The sequence below is a fragment of the Geosmithia morbida genome, assembly GCF_012550715.1.
Source record: "Geosmithia morbida isolate 1262 chromosome Unknown scaffold_21, whole genome shotgun sequence".
NCBI classification, from domain to species: domain Eukaryota; kingdom Fungi; phylum Ascomycota; class Sordariomycetes; order Hypocreales; family Bionectriaceae; genus Geosmithia; species Geosmithia morbida.
Genome location: NW_023336208.1, coordinates 377,633 through 390,407, shown reverse-complemented (window position 1 = coordinate 390,407; position 12,775 = coordinate 377,633). Strand labels below are relative to the sequence as shown.

Genomic DNA, 12,775 nt, shown 5'->3' with positions numbered 1-12,775 from the left:
GGGGGGGGGGGGGTGAAACGGAGCATCTCGGATGACCGGTCGGCGACCGAGCGGAGAAGAGATGTTTGTGTGAGCGAAGTGTGGGAAGGAGAATGACCCAAGACAAGCGCAATACTACGTACGGTCATGGATAATCTGATTTTACGTATAAGAATGGAAAGCAGGGCGGATACAGAAGAGAGTTGATAACATGTATCTTCAAGTCATTGGAATTGCATCCGTTCTGATGTGAGAGAGTCAATGGCATGGGAAGTAGAATTGAAAAAGAAAAAAAAAAAGAAAAAGAGAACAAAGAATTATAACAAGAAGTACTAATAGACCCCTTCCCTAATAGAAAAGCCATGTGATCGATTATAGGATCCGACTGTTCAAGACGCACACGCAGGATTGGACTGACACGGGAACGAGTTGCCACTGACTAGAAAAAAAAAAGAAAATAAATAAATAGAGAAACGCGGGGTGAATTGAAGTCTGGGGGAGAAAAAGAGGACGATGGCCCATGAAAGCAATAGCAACTATTGGAGGCTAGCAATAAGTACAAGGCAAGTAAAATAATAAAATACATGTACGGGAGTAATCTATACTAGAATAGAGTAATAAGTGCTAGGTGCTAACAGCATCAAGTCGGATCCGACGGGGTTGAGGAAACCGGGGTGGTGCGGGATATTAAAGAGGGGGGGGGGGTTAGGTTATGAGTGTGAGGGGTGGTGGCGGCGAAGTCAGAGGGAACCCAAGGAAACCAAGGAAACCCAGGACCGTCTTGGGGCCAATCATGCCCACTTTGTAGTCATCAGAGACTTGCGGAGAGGAATCGTATTACGCTTAGACCTGGGTTTGCCTTCACTTGGGGGTCGGTCAGGGTATCATGTATTGCCATGTATACATGTACAGATTATACTCGTACATACGAGTACGGTGCATGGATTAGCGTTTCTGGCCATCTACAAATAACAATCACGTATAACTCGTATATACACATATACGACCCTACGAGTATGCTGAGACAGAGACAGCTCTTGGGATCAGGCCCATCTGCCGTGAGGCCACGGACATGTACACGCTACGCCTGAGAAGCAGAGTGATGAGTATATACGGATAGATACACACGAGTAATCTGTACAGGCCACGCACTCCGATCCCCGGCCGGATGGAGCTCGACAGAGACGGTCCCACGGAGCATGTGCCCCACTCTTCTCTCCTCCCTCCCCGCTGTCGCAAAGCGAAATCGACGGTTCCACACGCTTACGGCAAGTATCGGAGGTGTAATACTTGGTAGGTACGGTAACACGGACGATAGCATCGCATTATATACCTTGCATGCTCCCCTCTCTTCTTCCCCCCCTCTCTCTCTCTCTCCCACCGGTGAGCCGTTGCCGTTGTCGAGACTGGGGGGAGGGTGGATGGTGATGATAGATAGAGCGAGACCGAGGTCGACGTGAAGAGATTGTCGAGGAGAGAGAGAAGAGTAGAATGGAACCTGAAATAGAGAAGAGAGTAGAATGAAACCTGAAATCAGATATGAATACTTACTCCAGAAGCCCGGATCGCACTGTGGGTCCAAAGGAAGAGGAGGAGGAAAAAAAATACACAACATACACACACACACACATACACACACACACACACACACACACACACACACTGCACGCACGCACGCACACGGAGAGAGATAGAGATGGAGAGAAAAAAAGGGATATGACGCATTCGGATGGCTGACGGAACGGCCGGGCATCGGATGACCGTTACATCTCAAACCTTCTTCTTCTCATCCTTCTTACGGAGCACATCACTCTATGCATGCGTACAGCGCAGTCGAGGAAAATGAGAAGGGAAGAAGAGATACGATACCACGGCGGGGAGAGGATGGACGCTGGACAGCGAGAGTCGCTGGTCAGTATGCTTGGGCGTTGCGCGCGTGCTTGGCGACATGGGGTGCACTGCATGGCGTATCGCCACGGTCACGCACCCTTCTGTCGACCGGCGATGGGATCGAGCTGGATTGGGACTCTCAACGGAAGGGAGAGAAGGAAGGTGTGATGTGGTGAGGTATGGTGTGGTGCGCAGGTAGGTGTAGACGACCAGAAGTTGACGTATTGATCTATGGGAGCAAGGTAGTAGGTACCTGTAAAAGAGACGCTATCAGAAATTGGGAACCGGAGTAGCTACATGTATCATTATATTATATATATCCGTATATATATCCGTATGTATGTATGTATGTATCATGTATGTATGTGTGTGTGTGTGTGTGTGTGTGTGTGTGCGTATGTATGCACACGTATAATAATAATACTGCAAACAAGTACTAGGACAGAGTATTATTAGTCATCAGCCGTGACAGAACTCAACAGCCGCTATGGACAGCGTCGTCACGGGGCGGGGGAGAGAGAGAGGCGAGCAGGAGCCATATCAAGGAGCCACAAGGAAGAATACCCGGCAATGACCATACTAGACGCTCCTCTGGGACCTCCGCACTCATCATGGTCCACGGACCAGAGCTTCTGGTCTAGAGGTCATCGGCGAATCTCACCAAATGGGCACCGTCCCCATAGTTTGCATGCAGGAGTGTATGAGCATATACAAGCTGCATGTATACACCACGGCCAAAAGTACCGAGTACGTACTTTTCGACCAAGGATACATATACTCGTAGACGTCTCTACTCGCACTATTCCGTACTCTCTCGCTCGTACAATTAGCAGACTAATACGCATTCCCCCCCCCCCTACATACAGCTACTATCACTCGTACTAGTACCCGTAGTGGTAATAATATTTAATACATACTACTTCACTTGCCCATACAAGACCCCACCGTACCAGAGAGAGGGAGAGAGAGGGAGAGAGAGAGAGAGAGAAAAGCAGCAGGAGAGAGGAACCCACAAGAGCAGCTACGTACTTCATGTACGGAGTAACTCTCCAAGTTTTCTCTCGTACTAATCGCCCGCTCTGTGTGGACTCGAGTTATAAGAACCAGGGCAGAGAGGCCCCCACCCCCGGATTATTCCTTTCTGTCCTCTTGTCCTCCCTTTCCTTTTTTTTTTTCCTTCTCGTTCGTCGTCCGTCTACGTCGTCGTCGTCGTCGTCGTTTTTCTTCTTCTTCTTCCCCCATCCGTACTCTTGCTTCCCTCTCCATCTTCTCCCTCCCCCCCCCTCCCGCCCTTTCCATATATCCCCTACCCCTTCCCTTCCCCTACCCCCAACTATCTTTCCTCTCTCCCTCTCTCTCCCTCTCTCCCTCTCCCCCTCTCTCCCCCCATCTCCCTGAGCAGAGCAGCAAGGACACGGAGGGAAAGACCAGCACGGATGCTTCACAAGGGAGACCCGCCGACCTTTACCTCCTCTCTCCTCTATTCCTCGCACTCCCCGTCCCACTTTGGTCATCACGCCTGCCATCCTCGACAACGACATTCCAGCCTGACCGAACCGGGAGGACTGTTCATCAGAACGGCAGCAACAGGACACGTCCAACGGTTCGACGCTCACCACCCTCGTAACCGAGACGACGACCAGCACCAGCACCCCCCGGGAACGATCTGAATAATATACCGCCACCCGGAGCAAGCTCGAAGAGAGAAGGATCAAAGACGGAACGCCGAGACGACACCGACGACGACTCAATTGATAAAAAAAAGAAGAATAAGAGATAGAACCCCCCTCCCCCGCCTCTCTCCACCGAGAAGATGACTTCGGATACCTCAGACACCTCGGCCGCCGGCTCCCCCCCGGACACATCATCGCAGAAGAATGGGAAGAGTGGCAGCGCCAGCGCCAGCGCCAGCGGCAGCGCCAGCGGCAGCGGCGTCGACAAGTCCAAGGTCAAGAAGCAGAGATCCGACTCGACCGCCACCGTCGACAGCAACCCTCCGGCCAAGGTGACCAAGCGTCGAGCCGCGAGAGCCTGCGTGTCCTGTCGCGCTCGCAAGGTGCGATGCAACGTCGTCGAGGAATCACCGTGTACCAATTGCCGATTTGACAATGTCGAGGTATTTCCCCTCTTTACCAATCTTCTTCTCTTTCCCTCTTCTTTTTCGTCTCTTATCTCATCATCTCATGATTCTCTCTTCTTTTTCCTTCTTTCCCTTCCCCTTATTCGTTGTCCTTCTTTTATTTTTTTCTTCCCCGCCTCTCAATACATACTGACAAACATATTCAGTGCATTGTTCAAGAAAGTCGTAGGAGAAAGTGAGTTTTTTTCTTCTTCTTCTCTATCTGCCTTTTTTACTTTTTTCTTCTTTTGATATCTTCCAGAAATACGGGATATTCTCTTCGTTCTTCTATCCGGCGGGGGGGAGGAGGGGGGGGGGCACACATTTTCCTGGGGGAGGGGCGGCCGCGTGCCAGCATCACCAATCTCGATGAGGGAGAAACCAAGCAGAAGCCCGGAAAGAAGAACGGAAAGAAGAGAAGGGGAAAAAAAACAGGAATCAAATCCTCCGTCAACAATTGGACCGAAGCTGACCCATCCCACTCTTCTCACTCCCCAGAAAACACCTCTTGACTGCCAGCATGGGGCACCAGCAGCAACCTGGTCAGCAGCACCAGCAGGGTTCTCCCTCTAGACCGGCCGGAGCCGCTCTATCCGCCTCGACCGTCGGAGGGAGTCAACCCCACCAACACCACCATCACCACCACCCTGTTCCTATTCACAGCGCCGCGGAAATGCGCCGGCCCAGTAGCGGGTCTGTGCTGTCTACGGGTGATGGAGATGCCATGCACAATGGGGATGGCCATGTTCCTCATGCGCTCTGTAGGTTTTTTTTTTTTTTCCTTTTCTTCCTCATTATCTTCTCATCATTTCCCCTCAATTCCATCTACCCCTTCTCTGTACCATGCATTTCGTCATCCCCCTTCCCCCCCTCCCTCTCCTCTGGAGTGCGTGTGACACATGTGTCATATGCGCTCGCCCAGAAGAAAAAGAAAAGTACAAGATACGTACCTTTTTTCTTTTTTTTCCCTCTGTTCCTCTTATTTTCGCGTTGGAGAAGGAGCCAATGACTCCGAATCCCCGCACCTTCCCAGCGAAAAAAAGGGGGGAGGGAGGAGTATTGAGAAAAGTGGAGACACACTACGTCGTCCTGCCTTTCTCATTCTGTCTCTCATCTGATGCACGCGAACATTCCATCGTCATCGTCATACCAATCTTCACATGCCAAAACCTCGCAACGACAACGGGAAAGAGGGAAAAAGAAAGAGACAAGGAGACAGGAGGAAGAGAGAAGAGAAAAACTCTCGGCTAACATCCACGACTCTCATAGATCAGCGATCTGGCTATCGAACTCTCCAGGCTGCCGTTGATCCGAGTTTGAAACAAGCTCAGACCAGCCAGCAGCCGCAGCAGCCGCAACACCCGCTCCAGCCTCAACCTCAGCAGCAACCCCAGGTCTTCTGGCCTTCCGGCACGAGTCCGAGCCCGAGCGCTGTCAGTGCTAGCAACACTACTACCGCCACCGCCGCCGCGGCGCATCAGCTGTTCTCCTCTTCTTCTCCCTTGGCCACGGGATTCGGTGCCACCGCCGGCGCTACCGCCCACAGCCGAACGGCCCAGTTCCTGAGCCAGCTCGAGGATCCGGACGCGAGCTCCCACCTGCCCGCCTTTGTCCGACCTCTGCCCGCCAAGATCGCCGCCGAGGATGTCACCTACCTGCACATCAAGGGCGCGCTGTCGCTGCCCGCCGTCCCGCTCCAGAATGCCCTGCTGCAGGCTTACATCGAGTACGTCGACCCCTACATGCCGCTGATGGACATGCACGACTTCCTGTCCATCGTCAACCGGCGCGACGGGCTCAACGGCCAGACCAGCCTGTTCCTCTACCAGGCCGTCATGTTCGCCGCCACCGCCTTCGTCGACGTCAGGCATCTCCGCGAGGCCGGCTACCCGTCGCGCAAGGCCGCTCGCAAGGCATTCTTTCAGAAGACGAGGGTAAGTCTCACGCCGATCGGGGGGGGGGGGGGCGAGGCGAGGTGGACTGTTGAGGATGTGAGAATTCGGTGATGCATCATCGGGATGTGGACGGCTGACAGACGAGACAAACAGCTCCTCTACGATTTCGACTACGAGATGGACCGCCTCGTCCTCGTCCAGGGCCTCATGCTCATGACGTACTGGTACGAGACGCCCGACGACCAGAAGGATACATGGCATTGGATGGGCGTGGCCATCTCGCTGGCGCACACGATCGGGCTGCACCGCAACCCGGCGTCGACGTCGATGGCGCTGTCGAAGCAGAGGCTGTGGAAGCGCATCTGGTGGTCCTGCTTCATGCGCGACCGGCTGATCGCGCTGGGCATGCGGCGGCCGACGCGCATCAAGGATGAGGACTTTGACGTGCCGATGCTGGAGGAGGCGGATTTCGAGCTGCGGCCGTTGGCCGACAGCGTGACGGTGGTGCCGGCCGGGTGCAGGCTGGTGCGCGACGTGGCGATGCAGACGGAGCTGGCGACCATGTGCATCTTCAAGGCCAAGCTGTGCCTGTGCATCAGTCACATGCTCAAGGCACAGTATTCGGTGCTGATCCGCGACTCGATGAAGCCCGAGAACACGACCAACAGTACCATGATGCTCTTCCCCAACAAGCAGCTGGACAATGTCGAGAGCGTCAACTCGGTCGACGTCGAGCTGGCCGCCTGGGCCGAGTCGCTCCCGGCCTGCTGCCAGTACCGCACGCCCACGCCGGCCGACGTCGAGGGCGGCCGCGCCACCGTGGCCGTCCAGCGCACGCTCCTCCACATGGTCTACTACACCACCATCTCGGCGCTGCACCGGCCCCAGTTCCTCCCGTCGTCGCCGGCCCACGCGCCCACGACGTCCCGGCAGGCCCAGGACATGTCCCGGCTGCGGGTGCGCGACGCGGCCACGCACATCACGCGGATGGCGTCGGAGCTGCACCAGCTGCGCCTGGAGCGCTTCCTGCCCACGACGGGCGTGACCGTCATCCTGCCCGCCATGATCATCCACCTCCTCGAGATGAAGAGCCCGTCCAGCGAGGCCCGCACCCACGCCACCCGCGGCTTCCGCCAGTGCATGGTGGTCATGGAGAAGCTGCGCGAGATCTACGCGGCCGCCGACTACGCCACCGGATTCCTGGACGCCGCCCTCCGCAAGGCCTCGATCGACGTGCACTCCGCCGTCGCGGCCTCGGTCCGCGTCGCGGCCAAGCAGTCGCCCGTCGAGTTCGGCGCCCAGACGCCCCCACCCGAGAACGTGCCGTACATGACGGCCTCGGAGACGCTGTTCAGCGAGCAGCCCCAGCCTCCGCGCGCCATGCGCCAGGCCTCGTTCGCGTCCCCCTCGTCCGCCTCGGCCGCCGACCTCCGCAAGGCCATGGCACCCCCCCACACCATCAACGCCGCCGACCTCGATCTGTCGGCTACCGGGGGGAGGTCTGGAGGGTCACCGGCATCGCCCCCCAACGTGGCCGACTTTCTGGGACTGACCGGGGCCGGTGCCGGGAACGGATCGATGAGCCACCATGCCATGAACGGTGCCGGCGCTCCTGCTGCTGCTGCTGCTGCTGCTGCTGCTGCTGCTGCTGCGCTCGGAGGTGTGGTGACGCCCAGTGCGAGCGGAGGATCGGACGAGGTGGGAGGTGATGGGGAGCCGGATGCCATGGATCTGGACTTCATGCAGGGCCACGACGAGTTTGATTGGAATGCCGTCGCCGGCACGGATTTCGACGTCGATCAGTGGCTGCAGTTTCCGCCTGATGGGGTCAGCGGCGGTGCAGGTGCAGGTGCAGGTGCGGGTGCAGGTGGCAACGGCGGTGAAGACCTTGTGAATGGGGTGTTTAGTGGTGATGATGTCGAGATGCAGACTGCTGCTTCTACGGCACAATCCGTCTGGGGGTGACTCTGAGCTTGAAATTTTTTTCTTCCTCACCTCCTCTCCTCATCATTGTTGTTCTGTCCTTTCTCCTTCTCCACGACGCATGTCTTTGTCCCTGTTTTATCATTTCGGTATGATGCCCATCTCTTATTGTTCTCACAACGTCCCCTTGTTAGATTCGGGAAGACTCTTTTTTTTTTTCCCCCTCTCTTTTCGTTTCGTTTCTTTTTTCTTCTTTTTGTAAATCTCCTTCCTTTTTTTTTTTTTATAAAAAAAAAGGGCCTCATCATGATGTACTGGGTTCACAAGGTAAATTCTGGGGGTTTTGGTGTTCTTCTTTTTCTTCTTCCTGGTGGATTACTCATTCGAGTCGAAAGCGTATCAGATTATGCCGTGAACATTATAGAGGAGGAGAGGGGGGAGGAAGGATGGTTGGCAAATTAATAAGAGAAACGTCGATATGATTCGTATTTGATCTGAGAAGTGACAGTTGCTAAATAAGTGGTGGTGGTGTTGTGTGTAGTACGTATCAATACCGACTGAGAAATGATGGGGATTGGGTACTGGGTGTCGACGTGGTTGTTGCCTGACGGATGCGTCACGTAAGAGACGACAAGGCATCATATTCATGTACTACCACGTATTACGGAGTGTTGAGAAATCCATACAAGATAAAAAGATCAATACCTACCATCCCTCGGGGACCCTTGGAAAGAAAAGAAAAGGAAAGACTTATAGAGCTTGCTTGGATTACCTTGACTGTCTCAGCCGTATATTGATTTACTCTACTGCCCCCCCCCCCCCTGGGAGCTTTAATTATAGCCCAAATTATTGGCAATAAGTAATCAACTGACAAACACCGAGCAAGCTCCATGGCAATTCCTACGTCAACCGGGGGGTTCAGGTAAACCACACAATCCAGACATAACGCCTTCCCAGGTGGCTTGGTCTGACAAGACTTGCCCCCCCCCCCCCCCCCCCCCTCGCCCCCCCCCTTTTCTCTTTGTTTTTTTTTTCTTTTTTTTTTTTTTTTTTTTTTTTTTTTTTCCCCCCCCCCCCCCCCCCCCCCCCCCCCCCCCTTCCTCGCATTTCTCTTCTTTGCTCGTCTTTCCATCCGGTCCGCCGTCGTGGCAACCATCAGACGTATACGACCGTTTCTAGCTCGTCGCCTCGCCGCTGCATTCGATACCCGTCTCGTCTCAGACCTCCGCCACCCGTCTGATGTCATTTCGGCTCGACGCCTCTGCATCTGACGTCTGCCTCTCTCGAATACTTCCTTCCTTCCGACCGACACAGGAAGGAGGCCGACTCTGATATCACGCGCCGATCCTGCACCCTCCAGAAGACACCAACTATGGGCATCAACGAGATACGCGCCATCGCTCACGCCTCTGCTCCCTTATCATAACGGAGCACGCAGCCCTTCTCCGTCGACATTGACGGGCCGTATATGCTCCCGTCCTCCTGACTCTACGGTCACCAACGGAGTGAGAACAAGAAGAGAAAAGAAAGGAGCAGACCAGGTGAAGATTCCAAGAGGCCCCCAGAAGCGAGCGAAGCGAGGGCAGAGACGAGACAGGATGAACGACCATCCACAACTGCTCCCGCCCACGAGGCACTCCTCGGGCGGTCACTCCCCCACCCGCCAGCGTCTCCACGATGACATCCTGGCCCAGACGTCTCCGGCCGTCGTCGTTCACGCCCTGTCTTCCCCGACCGACGCCTTGGCCTCTTGCCTCGACAGCGCGTCCCCTTCGGAGCGCGATTTCGCCATGCGTACCGCGACCGCGTCGCACACCATATGGGAGTGGGTGGATGAGCTCAGCGACTGGCCGTGGCCGTCGGACGGATCCGCCGGCTTCGAGGTGAGGACCCCGGACCGCACGGCCATGACCGCCGCCGCGGGGAGGAGCACCGGCACCGGCAATGTAGACGTCGTCGTCGTGGGCATCATGCCCCTGCGCGACGTGCCCGGCTACATCGCCAGGATCGACGACGTGTACGCCGAGATGGAGGCCCTGCAGCTGGACGAGATCAAGAGCCACGTGATGGCGAGCTACATCCTGCCCCTCTCCAGGTCCACCGGTTCCGAAGGCCACTCCGACTCCAGCTGCCTGCGCCTGGGTCTCATCTACAACAAGATGGACGATCTCCCGGCCGTCATCACCGCCATCGTCCTCCAGACCCTGCCCAACCTCGCCAGGCTGTCGTACCTGCTGCACATCTGGGCTATCCGCCTCGACATCGTCCAGCGCGTGCCGTCCTTGCTCGCCGCTCTCCAGGATGCCGAGCTCGCCCTCAGATCGGGATGGACCGCCATCGAGCCTAGGAGGAAGAGTGGCGCCGGCGGCAGCAGGAGCAGCAGCGGCAGCAGCAGCAGCAGGAGCAGTGCGAGCTACAACAACAACAACAACAACAACAACAACATCGACAACAACAACAAGAACAACAGCAGGAATGGTTTAGACAATGACGGAACAAACCAACTCGAACCAGCAGAAGAAGAAGAAGAAGAAGAAATCACAGCACCCAGCCTCTCCCGTAGAGACTTTGAAGTCATGAGGACAGTCATTGCTGCCAAGATTTCCACCCCCGGCCGTTCCCTGGATTACATGCTCGACAAGCTAGAGGGACTGTCCGATACCCTGCCCGACGCATGGCTCGAGAGGATGGAGGTGGTCGAGCGCGGATACGCTGAGTGGGTTGCCGCCTGCGAGCGCAGGATCGCAGAAGCCCAGTGGCTCACGGCCCTGTCCGTGAAGGCTGCGCAGACGCCGTCTGCCAGCTCGAGAGCCGCATCGCCGCAGAGCCGAGCGCCGCCAGGCGAGGAACGACCGCTCGTCGTCAAGAAGCTGAGGGAACCCCCGCGCACCCCTTCGCCGCCCGAGGATGCCCGGAGGGTGCTCCCCTCCAGAGGGCGCCAGCTCCTGGATGCCGACGAGTCCTTCGCATCCAGCAGGCTCCAGGTGCCCACCCCGATCAAGGAGGAGCAGAGCTTCCCCGAAGACGACGGGACGGACATGTCCTCGCCGGGCTCACCCCAGCTGCCGCCTCTGCCGCGCAACGACGGAGACGACAGCGACGGTTCGGACACGTCCGTCGTCTTCCACGGACGCCGGTCGAGCCATTTCGGCCCGTCGAGCGAGCCGCCAGAGGTGCTGGGCTCGCCCATGGTGCCCAGGACGCGCGTCCGCGAAGCCGAGTACGTCGGCGGCGTGAGCCTCGCCGACAGCCCGCCCAGCTCGCCGCCTCTGCCCGAGGACTCCCAGGCGCAGGCGTCGCCTTCGGACGCCGGCCTGCTCGGCAAGCCCGCGGCGTTCGACGACGCGACCACGCCCAACACGCCCATCGACGGGTCCTTCTCCGGCTACTTTGACGACTCGTTCGGCCTGGAGATGACGGCCAGCCCCGGCACGAGCCGTGACGGCTCGGACGAGCAGCTGCGCCAGCAGATTGGCGAGATCATCGACAGGATCCCCGCCAGGATCAGGCTGCGGTCCGAGCCGCCCAACCTGAACCCGCCAGACCTGCAGCTCCCCAAGCTCCGGAAGAAGGTGTCGCGTGAGATGGCATCGTCGCGGCGCAGCGTGTCGGGCATGTCCTCCCGCGGAACGACGCCCTCCTTCACCCTGTCGCCGGCCAAGAACCCCCGCCCGCCGCGCCAGCAGCGCGGACAGCAGGACATCAAGGTCTACCACCTGTCGCGGTCGACGGGCGAGGCGCCCATCAAGCTCTTCATCCGGTGCGTCGGCGACAACGGCGAGCGGGTCATGGTCCGCGTCGGAGGCGGCTGGGCCGACCTGAGCGAGTACCTGAAGGAGTACGCGACCCACCACGGGCGCCGGTCGGCGGGGACCGACAATGCCAAGGTCGAGGTCCGCGACGTGCCCCGCGTACCCAGCGCCAGCGGGCTGCGACCCTCGGACCCTCGGCTCCGGTCCACGCCGCCCAGCCGGCCGACCTCGGCATTCGACACCCGCCTCCCCACCACGCCCCTGGCCGTGCGCAAGTCCCGACGCAGCATCGGCGCCAGCAGCGGCGAAGCCCCTCGGCCCCTCGGACCGGTCACGCCCGGCCAGGGCCAGCAGTACCGGTCCCCCTCGGACGGCGGATACCCGTCGGCCTCCAGGTCGCGGTCCAACTCGCGCGTCGGCTGGGTGGAGGAGGACAGCTCGTTCCTCGGCCTGGCCGGGCCGTCGGGCAAGAAGGTCGAGATGAGCGAAGAGAACAGGGCTTGGGTCGAGAGCGTCAAGGAGAAGGTGCGGATCGCCAGCAGCGAGCACATGAGGGTCTCACCCTTCATCCCCTTCGTGCCGTCCATCCCGCCCCCCCAGCCGTCCGCCACCACCGGCTACTCCCCCTCTGCCTCGCCCTCTGCCGCCTCTGTGGCCTCTGCCGCCTCGGGCCTCTCCCAGTCCGGATCCCGGACGCCGGATGACTATTCCAAGAAGAAATTCGGCGAGCTAGGTAGGGTCGGCGGGACGAAGAGGCTGTACAGGAGGAGTGAGGCTCTTCAGCAGAATACCAAGAGGAGTTGATCTTCTTGAATGACTCCAAAAAACCAAGGACCTTCCCCGACTCTCTTCATTCGCGCACGACACTTGGCATCTTTTATATCTTGTTTTATTTACATTTTGCCATCTACACAATTTGCATGTTCATCTTTGCATGTTTTTTTTTCCCTTTCTGTTTTCTTCTCTTTTGTTTTTTTTTCCTTTTCTCTTTTCGCTTTTCCCCGAATACATTTTTTACTCCTTTTTTTTTCTGGACAAGTCATTCTTTTTGATGGGGGGAGAGGATAAGCCTGTTATACCCAATTTCTTTCCTTTTTTTTTTTTTTATAAAAAAAAACTCATTCTCTTAGAGAGATCATACATCATCACAAAGCATCCAGTGCAGCGAATTTTTCCTTTATTGCTAGCCACCTTTTTTTTTTTCTTCTTCATATTTC

The 12,775-nt window shown here is 57.0% G+C and overlaps 2 protein-coding genes across 2 annotated transcripts; both read left to right on the top strand.

The window, feature by feature from the left end:
* Positions 1-3,682: 3,682 nt before the first annotated feature.
* Positions 3,683-7,848, top strand: GMORB2_4599 (Fungal trans; the record flags this gene model as incomplete). The annotated part of the gene is made up of 4 exons (XM_035466573.1): positions 3,683-3,956; positions 4,508-4,749; positions 5,287-5,922; positions 6,037-7,848. The coding sequence occupies 4 exons, from the start codon at positions 3,683-3,685 to the stop codon at positions 7,846-7,848; spliced, it is 2,964 nt and encodes a 987-aa protein (XP_035318342.1).
* A 1,556-nt stretch (positions 7,849-9,404) lies between these two features.
* GMORB2_4598 (GAS2 domain protein) lies at positions 9,405-12,362 on the top strand (the record flags this gene model as incomplete). Its single annotated transcript, XM_035466572.1, has 1 exon — positions 9,405-12,362. The coding sequence occupies one exon, from the start codon at positions 9,405-9,407 to the stop codon at positions 12,360-12,362; it is 2,958 nt and encodes a 985-aa protein (XP_035318341.1).
* Between the last annotated feature and the right edge of the window lie 413 nt (positions 12,363-12,775).